The sequence below is a fragment of the Diprion similis genome, chromosome 12 (genome assembly GCF_021155765.1).
Source record: "Diprion similis isolate iyDipSimi1 chromosome 12, iyDipSimi1.1, whole genome shotgun sequence".
Classification (NCBI taxonomy): Eukaryota; Metazoa; Arthropoda; class Insecta; order Hymenoptera; family Diprionidae; genus Diprion; species Diprion similis.
This window is the reverse complement of record NC_060116.1, coordinates 11,527,475-11,542,918: the sequence shown is the minus strand read 5'-3', so window position 1 is coordinate 11,542,918 and position 15,444 is coordinate 11,527,475. Positions and strand designations below refer to the sequence as shown.

Here is a 15,444-nt window from a genome sequence, read left to right as displayed (position 1 = left end):
ACGAAAACGGCAACTCGGTGGATAAAAAGACTCGCGTGACAGAAAAATCCAGCAGCACTAGGCATGCGCAGATTGAATTCGGAAGTCCCAGGGCAAGCGAAGCATCAAGCAGTCGATATCAAGCTGAATGTAAGTATGTAAGTGCATGCATACACGAATCGGCAGAGATACAGCAGCCACTTTGCGAATGTATATTAGAAGAATACACACAGAGACGCGCAGTCACACGAGCTGTTAGTGCTGCCCGCCTCGCTGGCTTCGTGGTGTTCGAAGAAATTTTGGTTTCTTTGATTCCTAATTTAGTATCGGAGAATCGAGTGACTTACTTCCCCCCTTATTGTTTTTCCATTTAATCAAGGTATAATTCGTTGGATCGTTATCGCGTCAAGATATCAAAAATGAAGGGCTCCCACGAGCTATAAAAGTCAATACCAGAGAGCAGAGCGAGCAGTAAGTTGTTCAAGTACTAAACGACGTCTTTTGTACAGGAGTTGGACGTGATATTTATTAATTAGCGAAAACATTAAACACTTGTGTATTTCATAAGTCGCATCGTCCTCACCCTAAACGTGAAACTCGGGAATAAATCCTCGAGCTAAACAGCATCCTGGATCAATTCACTCGATTCGTTTATTCTCGCGACGTGAATATTACCTATAAAAATGTGATTCTCTACTTAATTGTTAGTTTTCTCACGCATAGCAAACACATTTGAATAAACAGACACGCAAACATTGTTCAACCAAAAACTAACTTCTCTGCTGCAGGATATTCAACGCTCTTATCGGTGAATCAAGTTTCACAAATCATAATATCGAGGATAAATTATTCTTGTGTACGTCTATCCCGTCTGACAGGTCGAAAACAACGATATATGCACCATGCACACATAAGTCGAATCTACCGTGTATACACATACAGAGTAAACATCGGAATCTAATTTTGGTTTAGAGCTGAGAAATTTTCTATCTTGTATACTTATTTGTGAACATAATGTGAGTCGATACAGAAATTAGGGGGGGGGGGGGGGGTTTGCTATATAGAATCAGAAGTCTGATAATTATTGAGTAAAAGTATTTCTAAACAATTTTTGGATATGAAACGATCTTCCTATTTTTAAACCAGCTATCAAAACAACTCTGCAGAGATTATATTCCCCTGAAAACATATGTGAAATCTATTTGTTAATTTCAAAACCAGTGATTTAAATTATTTAAATTTACCTGCAAGAAAATGATGTTCAATCTTTGATTAATAACTGCCAACCAGTCGGTATAATCTTGTATACTGAAAGGCCATGTTAATGTTTTAGCATGCTAATACCATCGATAATTATCCGTATCTATCGCTGTTAACTACCGAGAGAATTGTTTGTACCACAATTATTTGTTATATGAAATGGGCTCTCAAGTCAGAGAAATAGGGATTCGTTACTTCACTGTTATATTGTACTTGGCAGCAATTCTCTTAACAGTTTTTCGAACAGAAATGATCAAAGAAACTAACGTCAAGTCTAGGCTTTCGGATAAACGCATAGTTCAGATTCTATATATAGAATTAGGACCTTGACTTCTTCGATATACAAACTTATCTAAATATTATTTTCAATATTTTAAGATGAGGATACGCACGCACAGCGGCACAACGCGGGATCGAGAAAAAAGAAAGAAAAAACAAAAATAAATTATCCCAATTAATTTATCGCCAAAAGCACTTGATCAAACAAATTATAAAACTCGTTTATGCTTTGTATCGTTATTAGATTATCAGAATGGTATAATCGCTGGTGCGTTACCGTCTTCTTTTTTTCAAGGATAAAAGATTCTGCACTTACACAAGCCTAGGCTTGTAAAACTTGCCAGAAAAAATGACAAAACGATTCGAATTTAACTGGCAAATTGAAGTGCCGGAACCTTTGCGCACAGGATGCGTGTTCGATAGATGGTCGGAGGAAAAGGATAACACTGAAATAGAGGTGAATTGTTTGTTCAAAGTTGACGAGTATGGATTCTTCATTTACTGGAAAAGCGAGGGAAAGGTGAGACCAAAATATTTTGAACGACAAATTCAAAATAACTCCACAAGTTCTTAGCATAATTCATAAATAACTGATAATGAATCCTCTCTCTAGGACGGAGATGTTATTGAACTATGTCAAGTCAGCGACGTTAGGGCAGGCGGTATTCCGAAGGTAAGAATTTTACTGTGTTTAGTAAAATTTCAACAAACTTTGTACGTTGTATTCTAGGTATCTTATACCTCAACAATATGTGCAGAGTTTAGTGAAAATGTTTCTATATGTTTCAATTGTTTTCATCAATTACGTTATGCACACAGGATCCAAAGTTATACGACAAACTAGGAGGCAAACACGAAGATCAATTGGAAGAAAGAAGTCTGACCATTTGTTCAGGTGTAGATTATACGAATATTAATTATCAACACATCGTGTGCCCAGATGCAGCAACTGCAAAGGTTCTGTAAATTTTATAATAGAATTCACAGGTCTCTATGATCCAACTTGAACTGTATTGAAAATGACACATGCCGACTTGGTACTATTTTTATCAAAACACAGACAAAATAATTTTAAATATCCGGTTATTCGATATGTATTCACAATACACGAAAACAATATTTATCATGCCGTTTCATGTTACAGACATGGTTGGATGGCCTCCGAACAATAACGCACAACGTGAAGGCTAACAATGTTTGCCCGTTAACTTGCCTTAAAAAACAGTATGACGCAATTCTTTATCACTAATTTCACTTGATTAAAGATTTTCCTGTCACGTTTAATTTTTCTGCCGAACTAATTCGCAAAGAAGTACTTTAAAATATCAGATGAAAATAATTCCTAGTACACCTTACGTCGCATAAATATTGTACTGCATCTAATAGAAATTATTTCTTGTTCTAGTTGGATGAGACTACGAATGTTGGTCGATCCAATCGGAAAAGTACCAGTTAAAGTAGTTGCGAGAACATTCGCCTCAGGGAAGACTGAAAAATTGGTGTATCAATGTCTGGCTGATTTAGATTTACCAAGTGGAAAGGTACTGTAAAATCTGTGAATAATGACCTCTGTATTATTTTCATAAAAAAAAAACTATCACTATTGTGCACAATGGTCAAATTCTCTTTTTACAGAATGACGTTATAGAGCCAGATGACTTTACATTCGATAAATTTTATGAACTATATCATAAAATATGTCCAAGAAATGATATAGAGGAATTATTTCAATCGATGTGAGTACTGTTTGCAAAAATGATAAGATTTAAATTTTACAGTACCTACTGCCAGACTAAATATAATTGCATATAAGAATTGGAATAATTTTTAACAATCTTTTGACTATTATTAGAATTTCACTCAAAATGCTTAGGCAGGCTTTGAAATCATTGTACGCTAATGTTTTGCCATTATATTATGTGAATACAGAACTCAAGGGAAAGCTGATACAATTAATATGGAACAGTTGATAACGTTTTTGAATGAAAAACAAAGAGATCCAACGTTGAATGAAATTTTATGCCCACTTTACGACGAGAAGCGAGCAACGGAGATTATTAACGATTACGAAAAGAATGAAGAAGCACGAGTTAACAGTACGTTTGTTTCTTACTTTACGGTGATACTGAAATTCGTAAATCACAAATGATCGACCTGTGTATAAGCGAGCTTGTTGAAACTTGATTACAGAAACAATGACAAAGGATGGTTTCATTCGGTATTTGATGTCCGATGAAAATGCACCTGTATTTCTAGATCGGCTTGATATTTACATGGATATGGACCAACCTTTATCCCACTACTACATAAACTCAAGTCATAACACGTATCTAAGCGGAAGACAATTCGGTGGTAAAAGTAGCGTAGAAATGTATAGACAAGTGTTACTTGCTGGATGCAGGTGAATTGATTTAGCCAATAACTCTGCCAAATTCTGATTTGTTTTACGCTTATATTAATAAAAAATTTTTTTATAGATGTGTCGAATTGGATTGCTGGGACGGAAAAGGCGAAGACGAGGAACCAATTATAACCCACGGAAAAGCAATGTGTACGGACATCTTGTTCAGGGATGTTATATACGCAGTGCGAGACACAGCGTTTGTTACTTCCGAATATCCTGTTATACTAAGTTTTGAGAACCACTGTAGTAAAAAGCAACAATATAAATTAGCCAAATACTGTGACGAGATATTGGGAGACTTGTTGTTAAAAGAACCGTTGAAAGAATACCCTGTAAGTCAACTAAAGAATTATGCGAGCACCTGACCTCGCATAGTATTCATTAAACTAATCAATTATATTTGTCATCAGCTGGAACAAGGCGTGAGTCTTCCACCACCGAACATGTTAAAGAGAAAGATCCTCATAAAAAATAAGCGATTAAAACCTGAAGTGGAAAAGCACGAACTAGAACTTTTCAAACAAGGCCAATTTGTCATTGAAGATGAAGTTAAAGAAGATGCCAGTGCAATACCAACTACAGCATCTGTCGTAGACCAACAACCTATAAAGGTTGACTTAATAACTTCAATGTTTAAACCTGATAGACATTTAACGACATTGAATTTGGCATTGGTGTGAAATAATTTAACATGTCATCCCACAGGAAGAAATAGTCGTAGCAGCCGAAGCTGTAGTCCCAGCAGGTGTGGTCCTACCAACTCAAGGAAGCGGTAGTGTCGGAGAAAGCTTTGAATTGACACCTTATACCGGCAGTACAACCAATGTTCACCCATGGCTGTCGTCGATGGTAAACTACGCCCAGCCAATCAAGTTTCAAGGATTCAGTGTTGCGGAGCGTGAGTTATTAATTTTAACACTAATTTATTTGCACTTACATCGCTACCGTTTGTGCAAAATAATGCATGTATTTTAATCATCGCAATACCAATATGACTATCTTTGTACAGAAAAGAATATTCATTACAACATGTCGTCTTTTGCCGAGACTGCAGGATTAAATTATTTGAAAACATCTGCGATTGAATTTGTAAATTACAACAAACGGCAAATGAGTAGAATATATCCAAAGGGTACCAGAGCTGACTCTTCCAATTATATGCCTCAGGTGAATACTGTCAATAATTCATTAATTCACTGTAACTCCAACTAATTATCCAACATCTTACTTTGAATCAAAATAACTGTGCCTGAGACGTTATATCCGCGACCCTAACTGCTGTCTAAATACTTGCACAGGTGTTCTGGAACGCTGGGTGCCAAATGGTATCATTGAATTTTCAAACTGCAGACCTCCCGATGCAATTGAACCAGGGAAAGTTCGAGTACAATGGATCCTCTGGTTATTTATTAAAGCCAGATTTTATGAGACGTGCTGACCGCAGTTTTGATCCATTTGCTGAAAGTCCTGTTGACGGAGTCATCGCCACACAGTGCAGTGTACAGGCATGTACATTAGAAACACAAAATAAGTCAAGAAATTTACGAAATTATTTCAGTTTTGAACATAAGAAGTGCGAGCTGTAATTTTTCTCTTTACATCCCACCGGCAGGTAATTGCTGGACAGTTTTTATCAGACAAAAAGGTCGGTACATATGTGGAAGTGGAAATGTATGGTTTACCGACTGATACAATAAGGAAAGAGTTTCGCACTCGAGTTGTTCAAGCCAATGGATTGAACCCCGTGTACAATGAGGAGCCATTCCTCTTTCGCAAAGTAGTGTTACCCGATCTAGCAGCCTTGCGTTTTGCTGTTTATGATGAATCGAATGGCAAACTATTAGGACAGAGAATCGTTCCTTTGGATGGATTACAGTCCGGTTATCGTCACGTCGCCCTACGCACGGAAGCCAATTTCCCCATGTCTCTTCCCATGCTCTTCTGTAATATAGAGCTCAAGATTTACGTTCCCGACGGCTTTCAAGGTGCATCAGCACAAATTTTCAATGAGTTATAAGTTTATTTCATACAAAAATCCGCCATTTTGAAATCTATAGCTAATCAAGATAATTTTCTATGTGTATGAAGATTTTATGGAAGCACTGACTGCACCACGAGTAGATCGAAAGGCTGAAGCTGCCGCACAAACCAAAATGCGCGGGCTTGGTATTGAAGAGAGTGACAATAAGACCAATATCGAAGCTCCTCTGCATCACCACGAAGTAGCAAAGCCTCGGGGTATGTTCAAATTTTATACTTACATCACAAACGATACGGTCTCGATGCATAACCCGAATTTAGTGAAAGAATAACTTCTAAAACATTTTTCTTGCTGTACAGAGGAAATGATGTTCGAACCTATCACTGTGGAATCACTGAGACAAGAAAAAGGATACCAAAAAGTTTCCAGGAAGCAACAGAAGGAATTAGAGTCTATAAAAAAAAGGCATCAGAAGGAAAAAATTACTGTGCAAAAACAGCAGTGCGCAGCAATTGAGAAAATCATCAAAGGAAAAAAGTAAGCGTTACTTTCAAAGATAGATGAAACGGAATTTTAAACAACAGATTACAGTCAGAAGGTTCTATAGACCTTACTGTTAGTCAAACTTTAAGAGTAATACGAGTGTAGAAGAGATGAATCATAATATTTACAATTCGATTTCAATTTACAGTAAATTGGAATTATCACGTGATCCGAGTGTTCGTAGAGCAGTATCAGAACAGACCGCCCAGTGGTCACGACTAGCAGAAAGACAACGCCGAGAAGAAAAGGATCTTCAACGAGCGCATCTCGAAGAACGACGCGCCCAACTGCGCAAAATGTGCACGGCAGCACAAATTACACAACTGAAACAATTAGCAGCGAGGCACGAGCGCGAACTCAAGGAAATGAATATACGTCAAGCGCGATTGTCAGTTGAAAGTATGCGCGAAGTAATGAATGATAAAACACTTAAGACGAGGGGCATCAAGGAGGGAAGACTGAGAGAGAAGCAGCAAAATAATACGAAAAAGTTTATGGAAGAAAGAAAAATAGCACAAATCGTTCAAGCCAGAGAAAAGGATAAACTGAAAGTTATTCATGATAAACAACTTGAGGACTTACAAAAAGATATAAATGCGGTAAGAATGCTGCTCTGCAATGATGGATTATTTTGTAAGCAACATAGGAGAAGATACCGATAATAATGTTGATAATTCGTGATTTCACAGGTACTGGAAATGTACAAAAATGAAGAAATTGAGTACGAACTAGGCCCAAAAACTGAGTTCTACGTATGAGCGCTGAACAAACCATTGTGTAAGCGCACTAATTCTATTCGTCAAATACGTTCAAATTTCTGATACTATAATATTCACTATTGGAATCGGGATCAAATCTCATAGCAATTATTTCATAGAATGATTGTGTCGTGATTACAGGCACTGTGAATTGAGCTAATGAATCTTTTATTTTCTTATACAAGTCTTAGCGTATGGTGCAAACTTTTTTATCATAACTTGTTACTTTTTAAATCAAAATAATATGAAAAACTTCTTTGACGAGTCATATAGTTTAAGAAAAGTTTACCGTGTAGATGATATACAATCTAGTCAAATTTGAAACACCTCTAAAAGATATATTATTCGCTCGAATGTCTGAATAAATGTAAGAAAAAATCTTGAGTCAGTAGCAAGAAAAGTATTTCAATGCCAGAGTTTCAAAATATACAAAGATTAAAGTTAATACTGTTACAATACCGTGCCTATTTTAAGATACAAACAACATACGTCATACGTACATACATCATACGTACTGTTGTAACTATGATTTTTTCAACAATTAATCATAGTTTTAGTGTTACTGCAAAGGTGCTTGGGACAAATAGATTTATCCTATTAGATTTGATTAATTTCAGCCACGTGATGAAATGACAAGTATAATTTATTTACAACTCAAGTTCCTTCATGCCATGAAAAACAGCCTGTTTGTTTTTTCTAATATGGAATTTTATTTAAAAGTATTCATAGAGCCTAAATCGATATTTAATTCTTTGGTACGTAAACCATTTTCATTTCGGTAAATAGTAGGTAAATTATGTATCTATTTGTTTTTGCATTATCACATTTTCACCGATTTTAGTCTCCCTGACTCATTGTCGTGATTTTAATTGGTTAAAAAGTGGTAAAGTTTAAAAATGTGACAAATGAAAGATATGCAATTAACTCTCGCTATTTATATTTATAGATTCATAATATCTCACAACAAATCGCACAATCAGTACAGTTTGATTATTCTGCTTAGTCGCACGCTTTGCAGGGATTCTTGGGGGTTATTTGAAATTCTCAAAATCATCTTGTAAACATAGGGTTTAATTCTTGATACATTTTGCAGCATTTTCTACTTACATTGTTCAGCCATGTTCTTCTCTGTACTGTTGCACCTGAACAGTAATTTTACATATGTTAACGTGCATAATTATTGTACCGGTGCAACAGAATACAGCGGAACAATGTGAGCTGAAAACGCTGTTAATAATCAGCAGCAAATCCAATGTTTTTATTTTCTGTAACGTAGAGTGTGACTAAACCAAACAGACTAACTGTACTTCAACTAGGTTTAATACATATCGTAATATACATTACGTTATCATAATTTTGTTATATTTTTTTTACAAATGTTTTCGAAACCGTTTCCCTGTTTTAGCTAATTTTAAGTAAATCTGTTTTATAGTAATAATATAATATATTGAGAGTTGAAAGCCAAAAGTAATATGTATGTAAATAAAAAAATCTATATACAATTCTAGTGTAATGAATATATTGTTTTCAATATGATGTATACATGGATTACTCAGTAGAATGTACATTTGAATAAAATAAATTACACGGAATTACTTAGCCTGCCAACTTCTTGCAATTGAAAAGTCTAAGCAGCGCCATTGGGAGATTGAAATGATAGAATGCATTGACTCTTAAGACATTACATTTTAATTCAATCCTTAGTTCACTATTTAATATTACAGCGAAGTGTCAGAGAAAAACCATTACATACTGCGAATCTTCTTTTTCTCTCTGTACAAACTTATCTGTTGTACTGAAATGAAAAAAATCGACAAATCATTCACCTGACAAACGTACGAATTAGCGAGCAATACGAAAAATAAGAAAGCCTGTTATAGACCAAGTATATTGAATTACAAGACTAAAAGATCAAGAATGTTGAATAAAATCACTTACTATGTGGATCAAATCGCAGTATTTCTAGCTTGTCGGCGAGCCTTTCGCGTATTTTATTAAACGTATGCCCGGTAACAGCGCTTTCCATCTGAACCATAATGAGTCTAAAATTAAAGTGAAATTAGCATAGTTCTTTTTAATTCTACTGTAATTATTACGGCATGGATGGAATAAAGAACAAAAATTAAAAAACACTGATCGCATAAAAACTAATGAAATGATCTTTAAGACGTCGACTTTTATAAGTGAATTACTGTAAGGCAATTGAACCGTGATTCTAACCTATAAATAAACTTCCCAGCCCATTACTAATACGATCTATTCACAGTAAATATAAACAGTATCAATCTATGCACTTACTTGCTTTTCACTTTCTTAAGTAACAAGTTCGTTAAGAACATTTTATTGCGTGATTTCCTGACCAATAATTAATCGGTCACACAATCTCGACACAATACTCGGAGGCGCCGCAATCGACGTTGTGTTGCATGCACACGATGTGCTTGAATGATATACATAAAATCTATCTATACAGATGGCATAACGTACAACTAATTTGTGAAATATTCTGTTCGATAAATGCAAGTCGGTTACCGACCAGAAGTCTATTGTACTATGGCATATCTAAAAGCAGTTGATAATATAAAGAGCATATTTACCATAACGAGGGGCAGTATGAATTAATAATTAACAAACTTTATAAGCTTTCAATTGACGGCAAAATATTGTCAGTAGTATCGTAATTTGAGATAGTGTAACTGCTTGGCATTCTATCCTGATTTCACGCCAAGATTGGCTACAAGTATTTTGTGTCTCTTTATTGTGAGTTAATTTCGGTACTTGATGTTTTTACTTACAGTTCTTGTTTTTCATCTGAATATATGTATTTATCGGGATTCACTCTGATCAAACTACGAGCTACGAATATATATTAAAGCATCAGTTTTACTCACAATTAGTAGATGAGCAGGCCGGATTCTAGCGAGAGTTGTGACTGGTAACATCTCTGTATGAACAATCGACGACCGACAAACAATTCAGGTATCGCCACAAAAACTTGACGATCAAATTTTAAATTTTCTCGCGCACTTCACGTTTTCATTTAAAATAATATTAAAGCATCAGTTTTACTCACAATTAGTAAATGTCCAGGTCGGATTTGAGTGGAATTTGTGACCGCTGGCTTCTCCGTATAAACAATCGACGATCGACAAACAAACCAGGTACCGTCATAAAAACTCAATGGTCGAATTTTCTCGCGTTTTCATTTACAGTTTTTACATTTTTAATGTTTTTCATGCGGACGTTTATTTACCGAGATTTACTGTGATCAATCTATGAAAATCCGAGGTCTCAATTACTCACAATTTTACTCACAATTAGTAGATGTCCAGGTCGGATTTGAGTGGGATTCGTGACCGCTGGCTTCTCCGTATAAACAATCGACGATCGACAAACAATCCAGGTGCCGCCATAAAAACTCGAAGGTCGAATTTTCTCGCGCACTTCACTTTGTTACTTACAGTTTTTACATTTCAAATATTTTTTATCCGGACATTTATTCACCCCGATTCACTCTGATCAATCTACAAAAAGCCGAGGTCATCACGATTCTATACGCGTTATAGAATATTAAAGCATCAGTTTTACTCACAATTAGTAGATGATCAGGTCGGATTTGAGTGGGCTTTGCGACCGCTGGCTTCTCCGTATAAACAATCGACGATCGACAAACAATCCAGGTTCCGCCATCAAAAATTAACGGTCGAATTTTCTAGTGCACTTCCTCCGAAAGTATTTGTCATCACCAAAGTGAAAAATGTATTGTGGAAATTAGTGTTCAATATTTTATTGTGTATTTGTGGGATTCCTGCGGAGTATAATCGAGCAACTGGACACCGCGAAGGCGCTTCAGCTATTGAAATCGTCTGTTTGGAGTTTCGTTTGGTGTGGCGTACGTGAACTCAAGTAAGATTCGAAATTATTCATTTTATTCACTACCCGATCTTTTTGTGTTCAGTTTTTGCAGTCTTGCAGTGTTATTCTAAAGTGTAGTTTCTCCGAATATTGAATTTTTGTAAAAATTATTCAATCGACTAACAATAAGATTTACTTCTGGACATGTTTCGTTACACACGGCGTTGACTGATTCTGCAAAACTGTTACACGTGCCATTTCATATATTCTTCAAATCTTTGATGAAGTGTATTCTGATTTTTATAAACGTATAACAATTTCACAATGGACAATATCGGCGAAGCCATTTTGAAAGAATTGACCATGCATCATGTAGGGTCATAAAACATGTATTTACTCTGTACTCTTTAGGTGCTATAATTAAGAAATATTTAGGGGCTTGATTTTTTTATCAGGAAGCTTTATTTGTCCTTCGCTGCAGGACATTATTGATGCAATTACGGTTTCGAAAATCAATCAGCACGAGCATTCAGTTCTCTTTGAGTGCGAATTGGTTAGTATATTGTTCGTGTGACATAGCTTTGCAGATATTTCCAAGTTTCCTAAAAAGTTATCTTTCAAGTTTTCCTATTAGACGCTATTAGTGCGTGAAGTTAACACTACGTGAACTGCGCACTTTCGGTATTTTCTCCGTTGGACGCGCTCTCAAATTTTTACGTCGTTCGTGACCGTGTCAACGTTTGCCTCAGAGCAGATGTGTGTGTGTGCTGAAAAATTTGTCAAACAACAACGAAATAATAACACGTTTATGACCTAATTATTGAATTGATGTGGTGAAACTAATCCGTTCATCATGGAAAAGCCACAGAAAATGCCAAAGGTGGCAAAGGTAAGTTTTCCTATTATTACTTTTCGATTTTACGTTAGGACAGAGGTTAGTTTTTACTGTATCTCAAAAATTTCTTGACGCATTTTTCTGTCACGAGGGTATAATTTTCAATGTATTAAACCGTGTATTTTGTGCATCTCCGATACATCCAGGTAAAAAATAAAGCACCCGCAGAGATTCAAATCACTGCTGAACAGCTGCTCCGGGAGGCCAAGGAAAGAGACTTGGAAATATTACCACCTGTAAGTGAAGTTAAATTACCCTTGATTAAAAAAAAGTTGTTCAAAAAAATTAACACGTTAATTTTCATGTTCGTAAAGCCACCAAAACAAAAGATCTCCGATCCACATGAGTTGGCCGATTACCAGCATCGTAAACGGAAAGCATTCGAAGATAATATTCGAAAGAATCGTTCGGTAATATCAAACTGGATAAAATACGCACAATGGGAAGAAAGTCAGAAGGAGATACAGAGAGCAAGGTAAGCTAAAACACATTAGGCGATTAAAACATTCAGGTGTTGTATGGTAAAATTCTAATGATTAGAAAAATTGTTTTTGAAACTGAATCTTCGAATTTCAGATCAATATACGAGCGTGCTCTAGACGTAGATCATCGAAATATAACACTATGGTTGAAGTACACAGAAATGGAAATGCGGAACCGGCAGGTGAACCATGCGAGGAATTTGTGGGACCGTGCTGTGACAATTCTCCCAAGAGCAAATCAATTCTGGTACAAGTATACGTACATGGAAGAAATGCTAGAAAATATTGCCGGTAATGTCCTAAACCTTACAATCAGCATACTCAGAGAAATAACCGGATCAAATTTCGGAAAGAATTGTATCACTGTGCATTTGCGTAACTAGATTTGATCTTGTCTCACCCATAGGAGCCCGTCAAGTGTTCGAACGTTGGATGGAATGGGAACCTGATGAACAGGCTTGGCAAACTTATATAAAGTTCGAGTTACGTTACAAAGAAATAGACAGAGCACGTTATATTTATGAACGTTTTGTTATGGTACATCCCGATGTAAAGCATTGGATAAAATATGCTAGGTTTGAAGAGACTCATGGCTTCCTTAACGGTGCTCGTAATGTATTCGAACGTGCAGTCACTTTCTATGGCGACGAAAGTTTAGATGAAAAATTGTTTGTTGCCTTTGCCAAGTTTGAGGAAGGTCAGAGAGAGGTAAGATTTGAGTTATCTGAATTTAGCTGGGCTAGATCAAGAGTGGTCTGTAGAAATGATCAGAAAAATTCACATCAGATGATGTAATTTCAAATTTTTGCAACTTTCAGCATGATCGCGCACGAGTCATATATAAGTATGCTTTGGACCACATTCCAAAAGATCGAACTCAAGAAGTATACAAAGCTTACACGATACATGAGAAGAAATATGGTGATCGATCAGGTAATATTTTTTATCATTTTCCATACGCTTTTGAGAGAACTCAGCCGATTGACGAGTTTTACATGAAAAGTAATTGCGCTAGATTTTTAACTATTTGTGAATAAACAGGTATTGAAGATGTCATTGTGAGCAAAAGAAAGCATCAGTATGAACAGGAGGTCAAAGAAAATCCATCCAATTATGATGCGTGGTTTGATTATTTACGATTAGTTGAGTCTGAAACTGACATAGACCTTGTTAGAGAAACTTACGAACGTGCAATAGCAAATGTACCGCCTACAAAGGTAATTTTCTACATTCAACATGAAAAATTGTTTTGAATACTCGAGTACTTGGTTTTGACTGCAAGTTTTTATTAATGTGCACAGGAAAAACAATATTGGCGTAGATATATTTACTTGTGGATAAATTACGCATTGTTTGAAGAACTCGAAACTGAGGATATAGAAAGATGTCGTCAAGTGTATAGAGCCTGTCTTGAATTAATCCCACACAAGCAGTTCACATTCTCAAAAATATGGCTGCTTTATGCCCACTTTGAAATTAGACAAAAAAATCTACAAGTAGCAAGAAAAATGCTGGTAAGTGAAAAATTTTATTATGTGTATTTTATTATGAATCTATTCGGAGGTTTTTTTTTTCTGGAAGTTATCTTTTCCCAACAGGGTATGGCTCTAGGCATGTCTCCAAGAGATAAACTATTTCGAGGCTACATAGATTTAGAAATTCAACTTCGAGAGTTTGACAGATGCAGAATATTATACCAAAAGTTTCTTGAATTTGGACCAGAGAATTGTACTACTTGGATGAAGGTTTGTATTCCTATTTTTCCCCTAGCACGGAGTTCAGCAACTCAAGTGGTCAATTAATTGATTTGAAGTATTTATTTTAGTTTGCAGAACTTGAAACTCTCCTGGGCGATGTAGATCGAGCACGGGCAATTTACGAATTAGCAGTTACTCAACCAAGGTATGCCATGCATCTATTACATTTTCACATTGTAATCCACAATCTATATATGTTTATTTTCCATGCGATTGCATAGTGTTTCATATTTTAATAAATGCTGTAATCCGTTAATTGCTCTGTAAAATAGATTGGACATGCCAGAACTATTATGGAAATCATACATAGACTTCGAAATATCTCAAGAAGAAACAGAAAATGCAAGACAACTATTTGAGAGACTTTTGGAACGTACAATGCACGTTAAAGTGAGTTTCTCTTATTTACGTGGATGGATTCTATTGAATCCGTGGTATTTGGTTAAATGCTTGCCATTTTTTGTTTTTGCAGGTATGGATAGCGTATGCCAAGTTTGAATTGGGAAATTACGTGACAGACGATGGCCCAGATAACATAGCGTTGGCACGACGTGTCTTTGAGCGAGGTAATGATGCACTGCGGACAAATGGAGATAAAGAAAGTCGTGCATTGCTTTTGGAAGCATGGCGAGACTTTGAAACTGAAAAAGGTGACGAAGATAGTCAGGCGAAAATTATGGACAAAATGCCACGGAGAATCAAAAGACGGAGACGAATCGTCGGAGATGACGGAGTAAGCGCGTTACTTATTTTTGGAGAAGGAAAAATGATTTTCATTAGATACAAACAGTTGAATATAATCCTTATTAGACAATTAACTGCACTTTATACTACACGATACGATGTTTTTTTACAGGCTGAAGAAGGTTGGGAGGAGGTATTTGATTTCGTTTTTCCAGAAGACGAATCTCAGAGGCCAAATCTCAAACTATTGGCTTCTGCTAAAGCATGGAAGAAACAAAAAGAAGCTACCCAAGACCCGGTTTCAAATGGTACCACAGTATTATCAGAAACCACGCCTAGTTAACCCATTCAAATCATTCACGCATTTTTATTTCATTGTAAATTCTTCAACTAATTTTGAATCTTACAATAAAATGTATTTCGAAAGTAACAATTTTTGATATGTGCAACAGTATGTAATCCACCATCGAAAATTACTGGCGCAAATTCTCTTTACGATTCAGACAATGCAACTGAAACCTAAATATTTGCATTCAAATTTTGTATGCCTCTGTACGTTTCAATTTG

At 35.9% G+C, this 15,444-nt stretch overlaps 3 protein-coding genes across 4 annotated transcripts; 2 read left to right on the top strand and 1 right to left on the bottom strand.

Annotated features, from left to right (window-relative positions):
* The first annotated feature begins 142 nt into the window (after nt 1-142).
* LOC124412885 (1-phosphatidylinositol 4,5-bisphosphate phosphodiesterase-like) lies at nt 143-7,588 on the top strand. 2 transcript variants are annotated; one of them, XM_046893083.1, is made up of 19 exons: nt 143-450; nt 1,814-2,038; nt 2,132-2,191; nt 2,338-2,475; nt 2,663-2,742; nt 2,924-3,059; nt 3,154-3,254; nt 3,448-3,614; nt 3,709-3,919; nt 3,996-4,254; nt 4,333-4,533; nt 4,628-4,820; nt 4,932-5,089; nt 5,221-5,427; nt 5,535-5,907; nt 6,011-6,160; nt 6,263-6,440; nt 6,595-7,045; nt 7,136-7,588. In XM_046893083.1, the coding sequence occupies exons 2-19, from the start codon at nt 1,868-1,870 to the stop codon at nt 7,202-7,204; spliced, it is 3,303 nt and encodes a 1,100-aa protein (XP_046749039.1). In that variant the 5' UTR covers nt 143-450; nt 1,814-1,867; the 3' UTR covers nt 7,205-7,588. The 2 variants fall into 2 exon arrangements, with proteins under 2 accessions (XP_046749039.1, XP_046749040.1); XM_046893084.1 differs by lacking the exons at nt 143-450; nt 1,814-2,038; nt 2,663-2,742.
* A 1,118-nt stretch (nt 7,589-8,706) lies between these two features.
* On the bottom strand, nt 8,707-9,639 carry LOC124412888 (39S ribosomal protein L33, mitochondrial). The gene is made up of 3 exons (XM_046893087.1): nt 9,503-9,639; nt 9,143-9,246; nt 8,707-8,999 (listed from the first exon to the last, which is right to left on the bottom strand). The coding sequence occupies exons 1-3, from the start codon at nt 9,541-9,543 to the stop codon at nt 8,950-8,952; spliced, it is 195 nt and encodes a 64-aa protein (XP_046749043.1). The 5' UTR covers nt 9,544-9,639; the 3' UTR covers nt 8,707-8,949.
* Nucleotides 9,640-11,761: 2,122 nt separating this feature from the next.
* Nucleotides 11,762-15,307, top strand: LOC124413246 (protein crooked neck). The gene is made up of 13 exons (XM_046893704.1): nt 11,762-11,948; nt 12,101-12,190; nt 12,269-12,429; nt 12,531-12,727; nt 12,843-13,144; nt 13,255-13,369; nt 13,478-13,653; nt 13,738-13,950; nt 14,035-14,181; nt 14,262-14,338; nt 14,466-14,583; nt 14,666-14,926; nt 15,050-15,307. Exons 1-13 carry the CDS (start codon nt 11,913-11,915, stop codon nt 15,218-15,220), a joined length of 2,064 nt encoding a protein of 687 aa, XP_046749660.1. The 5' UTR covers nt 11,762-11,912; the 3' UTR covers nt 15,221-15,307.
* The last annotated feature ends 137 nt before the right edge of the window (nt 15,308-15,444 follow it).